Here is a 13921-nt window from a genome sequence, read left to right as displayed (position 1 = left end):
TACAGGGAGTTAATAGGGAAAGTACTGTTTAACATTTAAGTGCTTATTTTGGAGCAGGTTGGATGAGGAATTTGTTGATTGGCTTGGATGAGGCCTACTCCTTCCCTGGATGGAACCTCCTGAAAGCTAAGTTCTTTTTTCCCTTTTACTCTCCAGGCTCCCCTCAGCACATTGTCACTCTCCTAACCCCTCAGTCACTTTCCCTTGCAACCTCCCCATCCCCTACCCTCCATACAAAACTGAGTTTTGAATTTTACATAAGGTGAAGTCAGGTAATTTGGGACACTTTTTTTGGTAGATTACCAAGAAAGCCGCCTGAAATTTGAAAGACTACCCTAAGTGTTACTTTTAGACGTTGTTATGGAGCTGCCATATTTCATTAAATTGCCAAGTAAAATACTTTACAAATGTTGGACCTTTCAAATATACCAAGTACCCCTACCTCACTCTGATGGCATGTTCAGGTAACATGGGGCAGCTCAAAACATCATGGGAATTAACTTAAACAAAATAAGAACATGATCAATTTTCAACAATATTAGTCTAAATCTTTACTAGACACACTCTCTGTAAACATATCCAGCATTTGAATGCCACTGTCTTGTCCACAGCTCTTTGGGAACCATGCCCCATATTCTACACAGGAGATACAGGCCTCTGTGGTTTGGGGTTACTGGTCTCAAAGATAGTATCAAAATATGCAGGGATGCCCATTTGTTTGTTTTGTAGTAAATTTGCTTTTGCTTTTTTTTTCTTCCCCAGGGTGTTCTTTGAATGTATGTAGTTAATGTGCTCTGTTGCGGCTAACATATACTCACTGTATCATCTTTAGTATTTTTAAGAGACCAAAGTACTAAAAATGGCAGGGAGGCGCACAATAGTGTAGTAACCCATGGTTTTATGGCACTGGTAGCCCAGGAACATGTCAGTTTCACTGCTAAACAAATGTCCCAGTTTAGCTGTTGCATGGATCACTCACTCAAAACCTTTTCCACACAAAAGGTAAAGTGTGTTGTTAAAATATTTTGACTGGAAGTGAAACTGTTAACCACTTTTGGTGTTACACCCTTGTTCTAACTGTAGGACACTTATTACCAAAAGGCCACATTAGCATGGCACAAGTCTTCACTCGCAGGTTCAAGGACCAGTGACATTTTTTTAATCCCTCTGTCCATCTTATTTATTTCAGACCAATCAAAATGGCTGTTTCATAGCAACAATATAACATGTGGTAATTGGCTGCTAATATTTATAGAGCCCAAAATGTAAAACCTTATTTGTCCCATTTTATGTGATGCTCCAAATTACCTGACTTCACCCCAGTATCCTTCCTTCAGTAGGCCCTATTTAGTGCTGACTGGTGTTTATCTTGGTGATGCAGCTTACTTTTGTGGCAAGGTTATAACCTTCTGGGAAGATTGTATTTCCTGTTATACTCTAAATAACGGGTTAGGAATGTAGGTAATCGTCCTCCTGTCTGGCGCCCAGTCATATTTACCTTCGCTGCAACATCAACATGTTTTGTTCTGTTACTCTTAAGTACTTGTTTTCTAGCAGCTTATGATCCCTGACCACTCTAGGTGTCTCACTCTTTATCCAGGATCTTAATTATCCTGCTGGATAAATCTCAGCCTAGAATGCATAACATGAATGTTTATGTGTATGAAAATGAAGACAAAGAGTTCACAGTCAGTTTTCATACTCTTTATTTATCGGTGCTGCAGTTCAGGGACCTTGAGCAGCCACCAGCAGCTCCTACAGCAGGAACAACAGAGCTTTTTTGCAGGAAAATATATTAAACATTACTTTTTGAAGTAAAAACATTGTGTTTTAGCCTATTTTTTCAAAATAAAGACAGTCAAATCTCCTCCCGAAGCTCAGATCTCAAAAACCACATTTCTTTCTCTTAGTTTAATATTAAAATGCTTTTAATATCTCAAGGTTGTTTTTATTACAAGACCATGTAAGCCAGAACTTTTAGTTCCTCCTTGTTGCTTCAACACAGAAGCCACATGCAGTCTGATTTATACCCTGTTCCTCATACAAGGACGAACCTTTAATAGAGCCACTGTCATAGCAACAAGTCATCATGACCAAGACTTGTATGGTTTTGGAAGAGAACAAGTAGGTTATGGGGAAAACATTCTTTGTCTCTGTTTGCACTATTGCAAATTAATTAGCCTGGGTTAATTAAGCCAGGCTTAAAGAACAAGACCCTGATGGGACAAGTACTATAGGTCCTTGTTTAGGACAGCATTTGTTTAAACACTAGAACTGGCAGGTGGGCGGGGGCGTACAGCAGCAGACTGTGGTTACCTCCACCCACAGAGTAGGACAGTAGTTACCAATTTGTCTGTCAGCTGCAGATGACTTGGGCCCCAAAACATTAAACCACATTTAAATGGCAGCGCCACTTGGACTTTTCATGTGTGTGGGTGAATAAAACCACTTGAGAAACTTTCATTCAGTCAAGCTGTCACAACAAGCTGAAAGGGAAGGGAAACAAAACAAAGGGAGTCATAGAAAGGGCATTTATATTATCTTAATCAAATTGCACTTCACTAAGAAGAAATTCTCTCTGGGCAGGTACTATAGATAATCATCTATACAGAAACATTGATACATCTGAATAAGTTATAGAGATGAAAACATGCAGCGTGAGGAAGGAAAGGGAAGAAGACAGAATATAAACAAATGTCAAATGACTGCAAAGAGTTCAAAATGTGAACAAATATAAGTTGACAAACATTCAAAAAATGTTCTGTAACAGGACAGATTGAGACACTGGGGTAAACGGGAACGAATTTTAGTTTTTTTTTTTTTAAAGGTAATTTTCTGTTTATATTTTTTTTTTTACCTTTTGTAATGTTGTAATGTTTGTGTTAAATATCCTTAATAAGATAGTAGCAGCAGGTTTTTAAAATTATTATGAATGTTTAATTTTTTTGGGCTCTGTTTTCCAGCTGCAAGGGATGATGGACCTGACCTCAGGACAGCTGTGGTGGTTTGCACCGAAATCAAAACCATCTTAACCGCTGACATCACTGCTTTATTTCTTTTTACATCAATAGTTTCTTCTTTGCTGGATGTTTCATTAAGAGCAGTGACATAAAGAACAATTTTCTCCAACTATAATGCAACATTTCCCTTGGAGCTGCCTCTATATTGCTTTTTTTTTTAATTTGTGGAAACAAAATCTCTTCTTTCTCTGACTTCATTGCCTATTGTAAAAATTTCCCATCACTGTTGCTCCAAGAAGTCTAAATGCCACTGTTCGAGCCAAAAACTAAAGATCATTTGAATCTTTGATTGGAGGAGTTTAATCTGGAGGAGAAACAGGATGATGTCAGTGTTAAGGTGGTTTTGGTAAGCGGCTCCCTGTCTGATCTCTAGGAGGTACTGACTGGCTGCAGAGGTGGGCAGGGGGAGGAGCTGCCATCCTGTCGGGACAACGGGACACTGCAGACACTCAGACTCCCTCCTCCATCTGTTATCGCCCCCATTGCAGGTGTTGTGCCCTCCTGGACAGTGGTGGTGTCTTCATTGTAGAGGCGTTTTATGCCATCATAGAAGTCATCCACCTCCATCTCCTCCACCTGAACACACACACATTTGTACTGTGACTCTGATCTAGGGCTGCAGCTACCAGTTATTTTCAAAACCTTATGATTAATCAGTTAATCATTAACAAGTCAGAAAACAGATATAAAAACTAAGAAAAGCAGCAAACATTTACATGAAGCTGGAACTTGATGTTTATTCTTTTTTTTTGCTCACTGTGAGATTCATTTTGTTCACAAAATATTTAATCTACAAATTCTATCAGTTTTATCCATTTCCTATGTGAAGCTGAGAGGAAGATGGCAGTACCTTGCGCTTGGCAGAGGCCTTGCAGTGCAGTGTGGCCTTCTGCAGGTGCTTAAGACGGGGGAGGTGTCTGGACGGGGAGAGCAGAGCTGGGATGCTGCTGTCAGAGGAGGAGCAGATGGAGCTCCAAGGCTGCTGGCTGCCCTCCTCAGCTCCTGCAGGTCTCTGTGTCTGGGCAGCGGAGGTGGTGATGAGGACGTGGTCCCTGGAAGACTCCGTGGTGGAAGTGATGGTCCCTGGAGAACAAAACATTACAGAAATAATTTTACTTTTTGTACAGAATACTGAAAATACTCAAACGGTAAATATTTAACTAACGTCCATTACAAAAGTCAGTGCAGCAGAGAGGTAGTTTTTATTTCACTCATTCTTCTTCCTTGTGAAAACTAGGTGCCTACATTACCCACAATACAACTCCATTCCTGACAGTTCCATCATAGATTCGAGTGTGTTATGCAAGTAGCTGTTAATGTAGCCTGGAGCAGAGGTGATGAACAGACTACAGAGGTTTCACTTGTTTTTAACTCCATACTAAACGTACCCAGTGTACAGCAGGTGAGTCTGAGGTCCGGGGCCGGAGGCTGCAGCGTGGTTAGGCTCTGCAGGGGTTGGTAGATGTAGACAGTGTTTGGAGGCAGGGAAGCTCTCGATGTGGACAGACTACGAGCCACTAGCTCTCGACTCCTGATCAGCTCAGAGCTGTCGATCTAGACAGAATAAGGGAGAGGAGTAGGGAGATGGCAAGGAAGACGTTTACATTTGGGTTTCTGCAGTTCTAACAGTGTCCCCTAGAGGCTGCAGTGTTCATTACAGTCACAATATCAAGGTGCTGGAAGCTCAAAAAAGCCTTTCCAGAGCCCCATTCTTAAAATGTATTACCATTGCTTACATGATGGTATCCAGTTAAAATGCTTCTGTTAATTCTCATCCAGCTCACTTGTCAGTTTGCAGATGGAGGGTTTGTTTTGTTAAATCTAGGATAAAGCTATCTTAAAAACCAGTGTGCTCTTTATATTAAACCATACAGGAGCACATTGACTTTTCTCTCCATGCATCTCCTCTCTATGGTTGTGTCCTCTCCCTATAACCTTTGCAGGTATCCTCGGCTCTGGAGCTGTATGTTTCTGATGAACAGTCACTGGCCACATTAATCGGCCCAGTGTTTGTTGTTGTTGTCGTCTTGTTGCTCTTTTCTTTTCTCTTATTGACTTTGAGATCCATAATATAAAAGGTTGGGAAGTCAAACAGAGAGGCAGGGTCTAAACCAAATAAAAAAAAATTACATGATACTTTTTAATTGCCCTGTATCAGTATGAACTAACACCTACTAACCTACTTCCAGTCATTGAAGCTGGTCCTAAAACTGTGTGAACTGATGCTGAAACCATCAAGTCTCTCATAAATTTGGTTATGTAGACTACTACTGATACACTGCAGGTTGGATGGAAAGCTTGGGCAGGCTCAATGGGGCGGGTGCGTCGCCAGTTGACAAGCTATATGTGACAAGTTGCACATAATAAAGAGTCTTGTACCTGTGCCTTCCTTAGCAGGTCAAGCGTGAGAGCCAGCCAGTCAGGACAGCAGGTCTCCAGCTCCAGAGTGATGAGGGCCAAGGACAACATAGATCCTCTGAGCTACAGCAACAAATGAGGGACAAACTATTCATTGTCCAGTATGTAACAGGGTGAAGCAACCAAGCATTAAAGAAGTTATAAAACAAAAAACATAAAACAAGTTTTAAAGGCAAATGCATGATTTACCAGACTTCAGCCGAGCAGTGGTTTTTACAGTGCAAGGTGAAGTGTGTGTGTACCTACCTGTATAAACGTGTGGTCAGACAGACAGTGGTAGAGTCGCTGTGTGAGCAGGGCAAGGTGCTGAGAGCAGTTCAATCCCAACAACATGGAGTCCAAAAAGCCAGAACGACATGACATCACCATTGCATGGAACTATGGGAAGCGAAAAGGGGAGGAGGAAGCGCAGGAGATGGAGACATATGAATTATGAGTCCTATTCTGTTTTAAACAATTAGCTGGTTGGTAACATGATGAAGCAAATTAAAAACCAATTTAAAAAATAAATGTTTTCTTTAATCATTTTGATATTAAAATCAGTCTAGGGTGAAATCCTTGATCAAAGCTTTTCCATATTTCTTGCTACCTGCTACCTGTGTAGACAATTACACAACAAAAGATTCAAGTTAGAGATTCAAACATCTTTCTAAGTCAAACAGTAAGCTAGAATTTTTTTCCTGTGAAGTATTTTATGTTGTTACTTGGGGTAATAGCTCCAAACCAGAAGGGAATAAAATGCTGAACGGTGTTTAAGGGTGTTTTTGAGCAGCCGACAGACACAGATTATTAAAGGTGATTTATATTAACTTACTGAAACATTATGATCCTGAAGAAAAATGGAGTTAAAACATTGCAAAGCTGTGTAAAATGAATTAAAATAAACTATAGGTGTTTCAGCAAAGTCAACAGCATTATCCAGCATGAACATCTAAGCCATTAACTTCTTGGCACCAGGTGTCGCTGTGTGAACTGACTAGAAATCTACAAACAAGCACACTGCATAGTGGCAATCAGATGTGTTATTCACTGATAGATCTTTGAATGTGTTAAATGTTAAATCAACTAACATTTCTGAAAAACACATTTTTAACTTTAAAAACTTCAGCTGTAGCCCAGATAATGTCAAGCACACTGAGGGTGTGTGTGTGTGTGCGTGTGTGTTACTGATGTACAATATGCAGGAAGTCCAGTGCTGTGGCAGTGTGCAGATCCCAGTTCAGTTTGTCCAAAATGATCCTCTCCATCCTCATGATCTCTGATGGAGAACAGCCACAGCTGCTGGAGGCCACCAGCTCCTTCAGGGAGGGCACACACTGGCATACACATGAACACATGCACACAGTTACCTTCAGCTGTCCCAGTGCACTGTGACACTCATAAAAAAACCTAATTAAATTTACAAACGAGTCTGTTGCATCTCTGATGCCTTGTGTGTGCATGCTGTGCGTATAGTGTTTGTGTTCACCTCGTCCTCCTCACATGTCTTGGCTGCCAGGAAGAAGCAGGCGATGGCAATGCAGCGCAGGTACTTTGGACGGGCCTGAAGACAAACAATTCAGACAATTAGTAATCAATAAAAAACTTACAGAAATGTACTGAATTCAACATGACCTCAGTTCTTTTTCAGCATTCTTTGTTACTGCTGGGGACAGTAAGAGTCAGCCAGTAACAATGTTTTCAATCAGCAAATGGTGCTAATGTTAATTTACTTACTGTAGCTTGCTAGTTACACTTGTCTGTGACAGTTGTCATTTTTCTGGCTAAAAATGAGAAACCTGCTTCTGTCTCCTTCTGTCTGAAATGAAATACCCATTGTTTCAAGCATTGTTTGGAGTTCAGAGTCGTAAACTACCACCTTGACCACTGTAAACTGCATAAGTACTAAGAAAGAATAGACAGTTGGACAGACAGATTAGCAGTCTCGCAAACTCACTCACGGGACTTTTTTCTACCAAAATCAAGTATTACGTGATAAGGATCTCCTTGAATGGGCATAAAATCCAAGCCATTGCGCTTTCATGTGAGCTTGCCTGACATCCACCGGTGCCATTGTAAAAGTGGACTATTTTGACCGCATGTGGTTTTGTAGATACATTTTACCTCCTACTGCTGCACTGTGACCAGAGGATGTGGAGAAAAATACAGGGCCTGAGGTTACTGCATGTCTGGGAATGTTCCTGTACAGGGACTCGCTGTTTTTCCCGACCGGGTCTAACCTACAAGCAGCTGGCCTGTGAAGCCCCCCCGCCCCAGCAGTGACTGATCGGCTCATTAGTGCTGGATTCACCCGGAGTACAGTACCTGTTTGTTTTGACTGCTTGAGGCCAGTGTGTGTGCCGTATTTGATGTGTTGCTGATTAACAAGGGGATTAATGACCCATGATGTCATTGTCGGAGCTATGCTACCTGTCGGAATTAATTTCACTACTTTGGGACTGTATATGTGTGGGGGAAGACGCAGCGACCACAGGTTGGAGTTACCGACCTTGGAGCTATGTGATAAGGGAGTGATGTTTCCACTACTCGGTGGGACTGAATGGTAAGTTTAAAAAACACACGTTGAATGTCTGTTAATGTGTTGTTTCTGTAATGTTAGAGAGAATTGTTGTAAGGCTGGAGAAGTTACTGTCTGCAATATGGCAGTTAAAATATAGGGTTTCTCAACTACCTGCTTTGTTTAGAGTGTTACACATCTCTTTTCATTGGTACATATACTGTTGTTTACATATCTATGGAGGAGAAATTCACATGAATTAATGCCATAATCCATCGTTGTTTGAAGCAAAGAAGTTTGTGTTTGTATCAATCAGTATCTGCATCAGCAGAACTACATAGGCAATTCTGTTTCAAAACATGAATCAGAGATTTTGTATTAGACTGAGGGGTTTCTACTTCAACACTCACAATATACATTAATCGCATAGTCATATAAAGAAATGAGGTATCAAAGTCGCACACAGACACACAACTTATGTACAATATGCAGGAATTCCAGTGCTGTGGCAGTGTGCAGATCCCAGTGCAGTTTGTCCAAAATGATCCTCTCCATCCTCATGATCTCTGATGGAGAACAGCCACAGCTGCTGGAGGCCACCAGCTCCTTCAGGGAGGGCACACACTGGCATACACATGAACACATGCACACAGTTACCTTCAGCTGTCCCAGTGCACTGTGACACTCATAAAAAAACCTAATTAAATTTACAAACGAGTCTGTTGCATCTCTGATGCCTTGTGTGTGCATGCTGTGCGTATAGTGTTTGTGTTCACCTCGTCCTCCTCACATGTCTTGGCTGCCAGGAAGAAGCAGGCGATGGCAATGCAGCGCAGGTACTTTGGACGGGCCTGAAGACAAACAATTCAGACAATTAGTAATCAATAAAAAACTTACAGAAATGTACTGAATTCAACATGACCTCAGTTCTTTTTCAGCATTCTTTGTTACTGCTGGGGACAGTAAGAGTCAGCCAGTAACAATGTTTTCAATCAGCAAATGGTGCTAATGTTAATTTACTTACTGTAGCTTGCTAGTTACACTTGTCTGTGACAGTTGTCATTTTTCTGGCTAAAAATGAGAAACCTGCTTCTGTCTCCTTCTGTCTGAAATGAAATACCCATTGTTTCAAGCATTGTTTCAAGGGAGTGATGTTTCCACTACTCGGTGGGACTGAATGGTAAGTTTAAAAAACACACGTTGAATGTCTGTTAATGTGTTGTTTCTGTAATGTTAGAGAGAATTGTTGTAAGGCTGGAGAAGTTACTGTCTGCAATATGGCAGTTAAAATATAGGGTTTCTCAACTACCTGCTTTGTTTAGAGTGTTACACATCTCTTTTCATTGGTACATATACTGTTGTTTACATATCTATGGAGGAGAAATTCACATGAATTAATGCCATAATCCATCGTTGTTTGAAGCAAAGAAGTTTGTGTTTGTATCAATCAGTATCTGCATCAGCAGAACTACATAGGCAATTCTGTTTCAAAACATGAATCAGAGATTTTGTATTAGACTGAGGGGTTTCTACTTCAACACTCACAATATACATTAATCGCATAGTCATATAAAGAAATGAGGTATCAAAGTCGCACACAGACACACACTGTTTCTTATCAGAAATATGCTGAGTCTAGCATCTGATAATCCTGGAACATCTTAACCCTCTGCTAAAAACATCCTGTCTGTGCTGTGGGATGTTGTCGTGACAGGTCTGAACATCCACAACTGACATTTCCTGTTCTTGTGTCTATGGTGACCATCTGCTGTGAGGCAACTGTAAGAAAAGCCTTATTATCATGGCTGGGCAGCTGTGGGACTCAAAGTGACGTGAGATCCCTTTAGGGTGCCTGAGGGTTGCAAAATGACTTCTGCAAAATATGTGGAGCTCTTAACTGGCCGTTTCTTGCTACAGTATAAAAAGAAAAATCGTGCATTCTTCTAGAACAAAATTATTTTCAAACAGGACAATGCGCCATCCCATGCTGTAAAAAACAAAACAAAACACCCATTGACTCTTTGGATGCTATGGGCATAAAAGGAGACCATCATCACATGACCTCAACCTTACCATTCTTGGTAATAGTAGTAGCAAAACTGTAGTATTTTTATTTTAGGGAGTTTGTGAGCTACAAGCAGACATGGAGTTAATAATTTCTGTGTTTCAGTAATAATCAATAAAACAGCTTCACCGGTCTCTGCTAATGCTCACTGTCACAGCTGTTCTACTGTAGCAATGGTAATATTTACTGTATTTACCTTGATGGGTGCGAGGAAGCGGTCCAGGGTGCTAACAGCTAACACCAGGGTCTCTGGGTACAGCTGCAGTCTGCCATGGAGCTCCATCAACCAGCGCACTGCCTCATCTCGCTGGGCAGGGGAGATGTCTGTATCCTACAACAAAAAACAGTATCAACATTAGCATCTTTCAAGGCCTTGGGATGTTTGTACCACTGACATATAAATGACAGACAGGCTGACAGCTCCCAGAAAAGAAGCCACCAAAAGTCAATTGCCCCTGATGGCCGGTTGCAGTATAGGTCATAAATCCTGCCTCCTCTATGTTACTGGATGAGACATGAGCCAAAGTATTAATCAAATAAATTTTTCGTGGGGGTATTATCATGTTAATGTGTGTACAAGTGCTCATATTTCTGGCAAGTTTGTTTTTAATAAGCTATTTCATTATATAAAAAGAGATGTACTGTATTTCAGATGATTTGACAGCTTTGATTGCTCGTCCAATACTGTCACGCCACTTCTGGTCACTACCGCACAGAACCTGGCTACAAAAGAGCAAGATGGCAGCCATAGTATTCAGAATATTTTGGCTTCATTTTTGCATAGTGGAGGGAAATGGTGATGCCATGTCCATTGTATATACAGTCAGTGACTTGTACAGACCACTGAAATATTTGTTCTTTTCCAATGTTCACCAACAGAACAATGAGATGACTCTTACTTATCCTTCTTCTGTCTGATAACAAATGAGTCCACCCTTTGATGGGCTTGTTATGATGGCAAAAACTCACTCGCCTTTGTTTGCTCATCACTGTAACTAGCAGATGTTACCCATAATGCCCACTTTATTCATTTCTTTGAATCCTATTTGAGAGTAAAAGGTGATAATTGTAGTTAAGACAAGGTGAAAAAGCTCACACTTATTAAAAACTGAGATTAGACAGGACTTATCCGCCTGAATCACCTACTTTTGTGTATTTAGTATGGACCTACTGTAGCCAAAGCCTTTCTGTCTGACTTCCACCACAGGGACAAAGACGATCTTAAACCAGCTCGACAGTCAGACCAAGCCCATCACTAGAACTACAGAGACATTCCAGGAATTCCATTTGTTCAGCTCATAAATGAACCAATTTACCAGCTATTTTGTTTTCACAGGTGAGTTGTGTTTTTAATCTGGAGCAATGATCAAGACAAAAACCTGTTAGGTCGCTGATGCAACTCAGCTTTGTTCTGAAATCTTGTAGAAGATACTGCAATAACTTCTAAGACATTACATTTGAAAAATGCAATGGCAGCACGGCCTGGTTAATGCACAGACGTCACTGTCAGCAATCATTGCAGCAGGCTGGTATCAACTGGTCAACCAGGACTTGGACACATTTATTTGTATGTGAAAGTTGGCAAAGACAGATTACTGTTAATACACCCCTCAAGCTGCTGTCAACCCAAAATTACCAGGCACTTTCATTATTCTACCAACCAAAACAAGCATTACAAGACCACAGACCTGCTATATGATAGCATGTCACTACTGAGGTAGACAAACTTAGTACCACTGGTAAAAATGACTATTGTCTGGCCATGATAGTGCCCATTTTCTCTTCTCACAGCAAGACAATGTTGAACCACTAAAATGCTAAAATATTTGATATTTCTGTAAATTAAATTCAACTTTCTACTCATTTCTTATTTTTTGCATCTCTCATTTGTCTGAGCTGAAACCACTAGTCCTTTGAGTGGAATGTGCTGGAGTAGCAGCAGGGGCCAAATGTCTAGAGCACAGCTGACCCTGTCAGCCATTAAACCATTCTCCGAGTCTGTTTCCTCTATGGGGGTGTGTTGATCAAGTTCAGAAACTCCTCTTCCACTGCCTAACAACAGCAACACTTGGTTCAAGAAGTTCTCCAACTGAGTCAAGCCTTCATGTTTCTTCAGTACCCCCGAAATGTCCAACAGTACCAGTAAAGAAAAACAACAATACACAGAGTAAGTATCAAGCTATCAAACTATCAAGCTAACTGTAGCACTGCAGGTTTCTTTTGGAGAAATTAGTGACCAGGGTTACTCCAGTCTCTATCCAATTGGCTCAGTTAGTGTGATTAGCTTGATAGGATGAGGCTCCAATCGTTACTTCATGGCAGATTTTGGGAGCTACTGCAACAAGACGCACACCAGAAAGTCTAAAAACCTCTGTCCCTCAATGAAAGAAATAATAGCACATAAAGTTAAACTACATCTCACATGATCTGAGGATGTGCCTGTAAAATGTTTGAAACCAGCTGAGGGTGGGATGAAACAGAATGTTCGTGACATCATGTGACAATGTGTTGAGACGTGCAAACTGGGTGAGACCAGCTGAGTCAGGTGACGGATGCGATGAGATAAAATGTCTGGGGGCGCCCTGTCTGTCTCAGTGGAATGTTGCTCAGTGAATCATTGTGTTTCTGATATACTATTGCTTCTTAATTAGCTTACATGTACTATTGTTGTCTATGATGCACCAGAGCTGGGAAACGCTCAAGTGCATCAGAGACAACAGAGTGAAGCTCACGCTGGTGTCTGTACCGGGCACGTGTTCATTCATGTAATGGAAGCACTTGGTGTACAAAGAATGCACAGAGGAGCTGCAGAAACACCTAGGAGAAGGGAAAACTAGGTCCAAATCTCAAACAGTTCACAGTGACGGAATTACTGGGTACACATGAAATGCATATACAGTATATGTACAGTGTATCCAACCCGCGGTAAAACACAGCAAATACAAACTACACACACTTCAAAAAGAGGTGTGCACAGTAGTAACAGACATTCTTTTCTTTCTATTATCTGTTGAACCTGTTTATATTTGGAGAAGTACAAATATTGCACTTCACTTTTAGTTGGACGTTTGTAAAAGAAAAAAGCGTGAGAGAAAGAGGGAAAACTGATAATGAATGGAGGGACCCAGTAGTGAATCCTCACCTGAAAGGAGGGCTTCTTTGGCACATAGGTCTTCCACATCTTGGCTTCCCTAGAAGCAGCCTTTTCCAGAAGAAAAGACAGCCTCTGGCGTCCCCAGGGTTTGGTGAACTTCATTCTTTCCTCCCCTGGTTGAGCCTACCTCCCCACTGGATACAGCTATCTGCACAATGACACAGCATGTCAGAACATAAGATAATCAAATGCACCTAATCCCTCAAGAACAGATGAGCATGGTTTACACTTTGGTAAAACAGTGCTGGTTTACATGATTTCATGACTACATTTTGTGTCAATAGATCAGATTTAAGATAAAGCATTATCTTAAATATTAGCCTAATAGTTTACACTTATAGCGTGGTGACCAGTTGACAAAAAACACATTCAATATACCAAGGGTTTTATGCTCACAGCAATGTATGGGGTGATATGATGATACAAGGTATACTTGTTTGTTAATATCAGTTTGCCAGCTGTCAGAAATTCTGTTTAAACCACCACTACTGTAGTATCTTGAGTGTATTGGGTGATTATGGGCAATGCTACAAACCACCTAAGCCCTGATTTACAGCAATGCTGAGTTTTGATATAGTACAAATCAGTTTACCAAAAACCGACATCCCTCTCTGATTATTTTAACAATTAAAAGTTCTCAGGACTTTTTTCCAGAAAACATGTATTAGATTACAATATATACTGACACTAATATATATAATTTACATATACTTGGATCTAGGAAATGGATCAATACACCCATCCCTAAAGCAATGCATGAAGATTAA

At 40.8% G+C, this 13921-nt stretch overlaps 1 protein-coding gene across 1 annotated transcript; it reads right to left on the bottom strand.

Annotated features, from left to right (window-relative positions):
* Positions 1-1689: 1689 nt before the first annotated feature.
* Positions 1690-13300, bottom strand: ccni (cyclin I). Its single transcript, XM_020601144.1, has 9 exons — positions 13143-13300; positions 10197-10331; positions 8712-8786; positions 6614-6754; positions 5685-5816; positions 5400-5501; positions 4409-4574; positions 3871-4103; positions 1690-3596 (listed from the first exon to the last, which is right to left on the bottom strand). The coding sequence occupies exons 1-9, from the start codon at positions 13254-13256 to the stop codon at positions 3390-3392; spliced, it is 1305 nt and encodes a 434-aa protein (XP_020456800.1). The 5' UTR covers positions 13257-13300; the 3' UTR covers positions 1690-3389.
* Between the last annotated feature and the right edge of the window lie 621 nt (positions 13301-13921).

Source organism: Monopterus albus, unplaced genomic scaffold (genome assembly GCF_001952655.1).
Source record: "Monopterus albus unplaced genomic scaffold, M_albus_1.0 scaffold50.1, whole genome shotgun sequence".
In the NCBI taxonomy this organism is placed as follows: Eukaryota; Metazoa; Chordata; class Actinopteri; order Synbranchiformes; family Synbranchidae; genus Monopterus; species Monopterus albus.
This window is presented reverse-complemented; position numbering and strand designations above follow the sequence as displayed.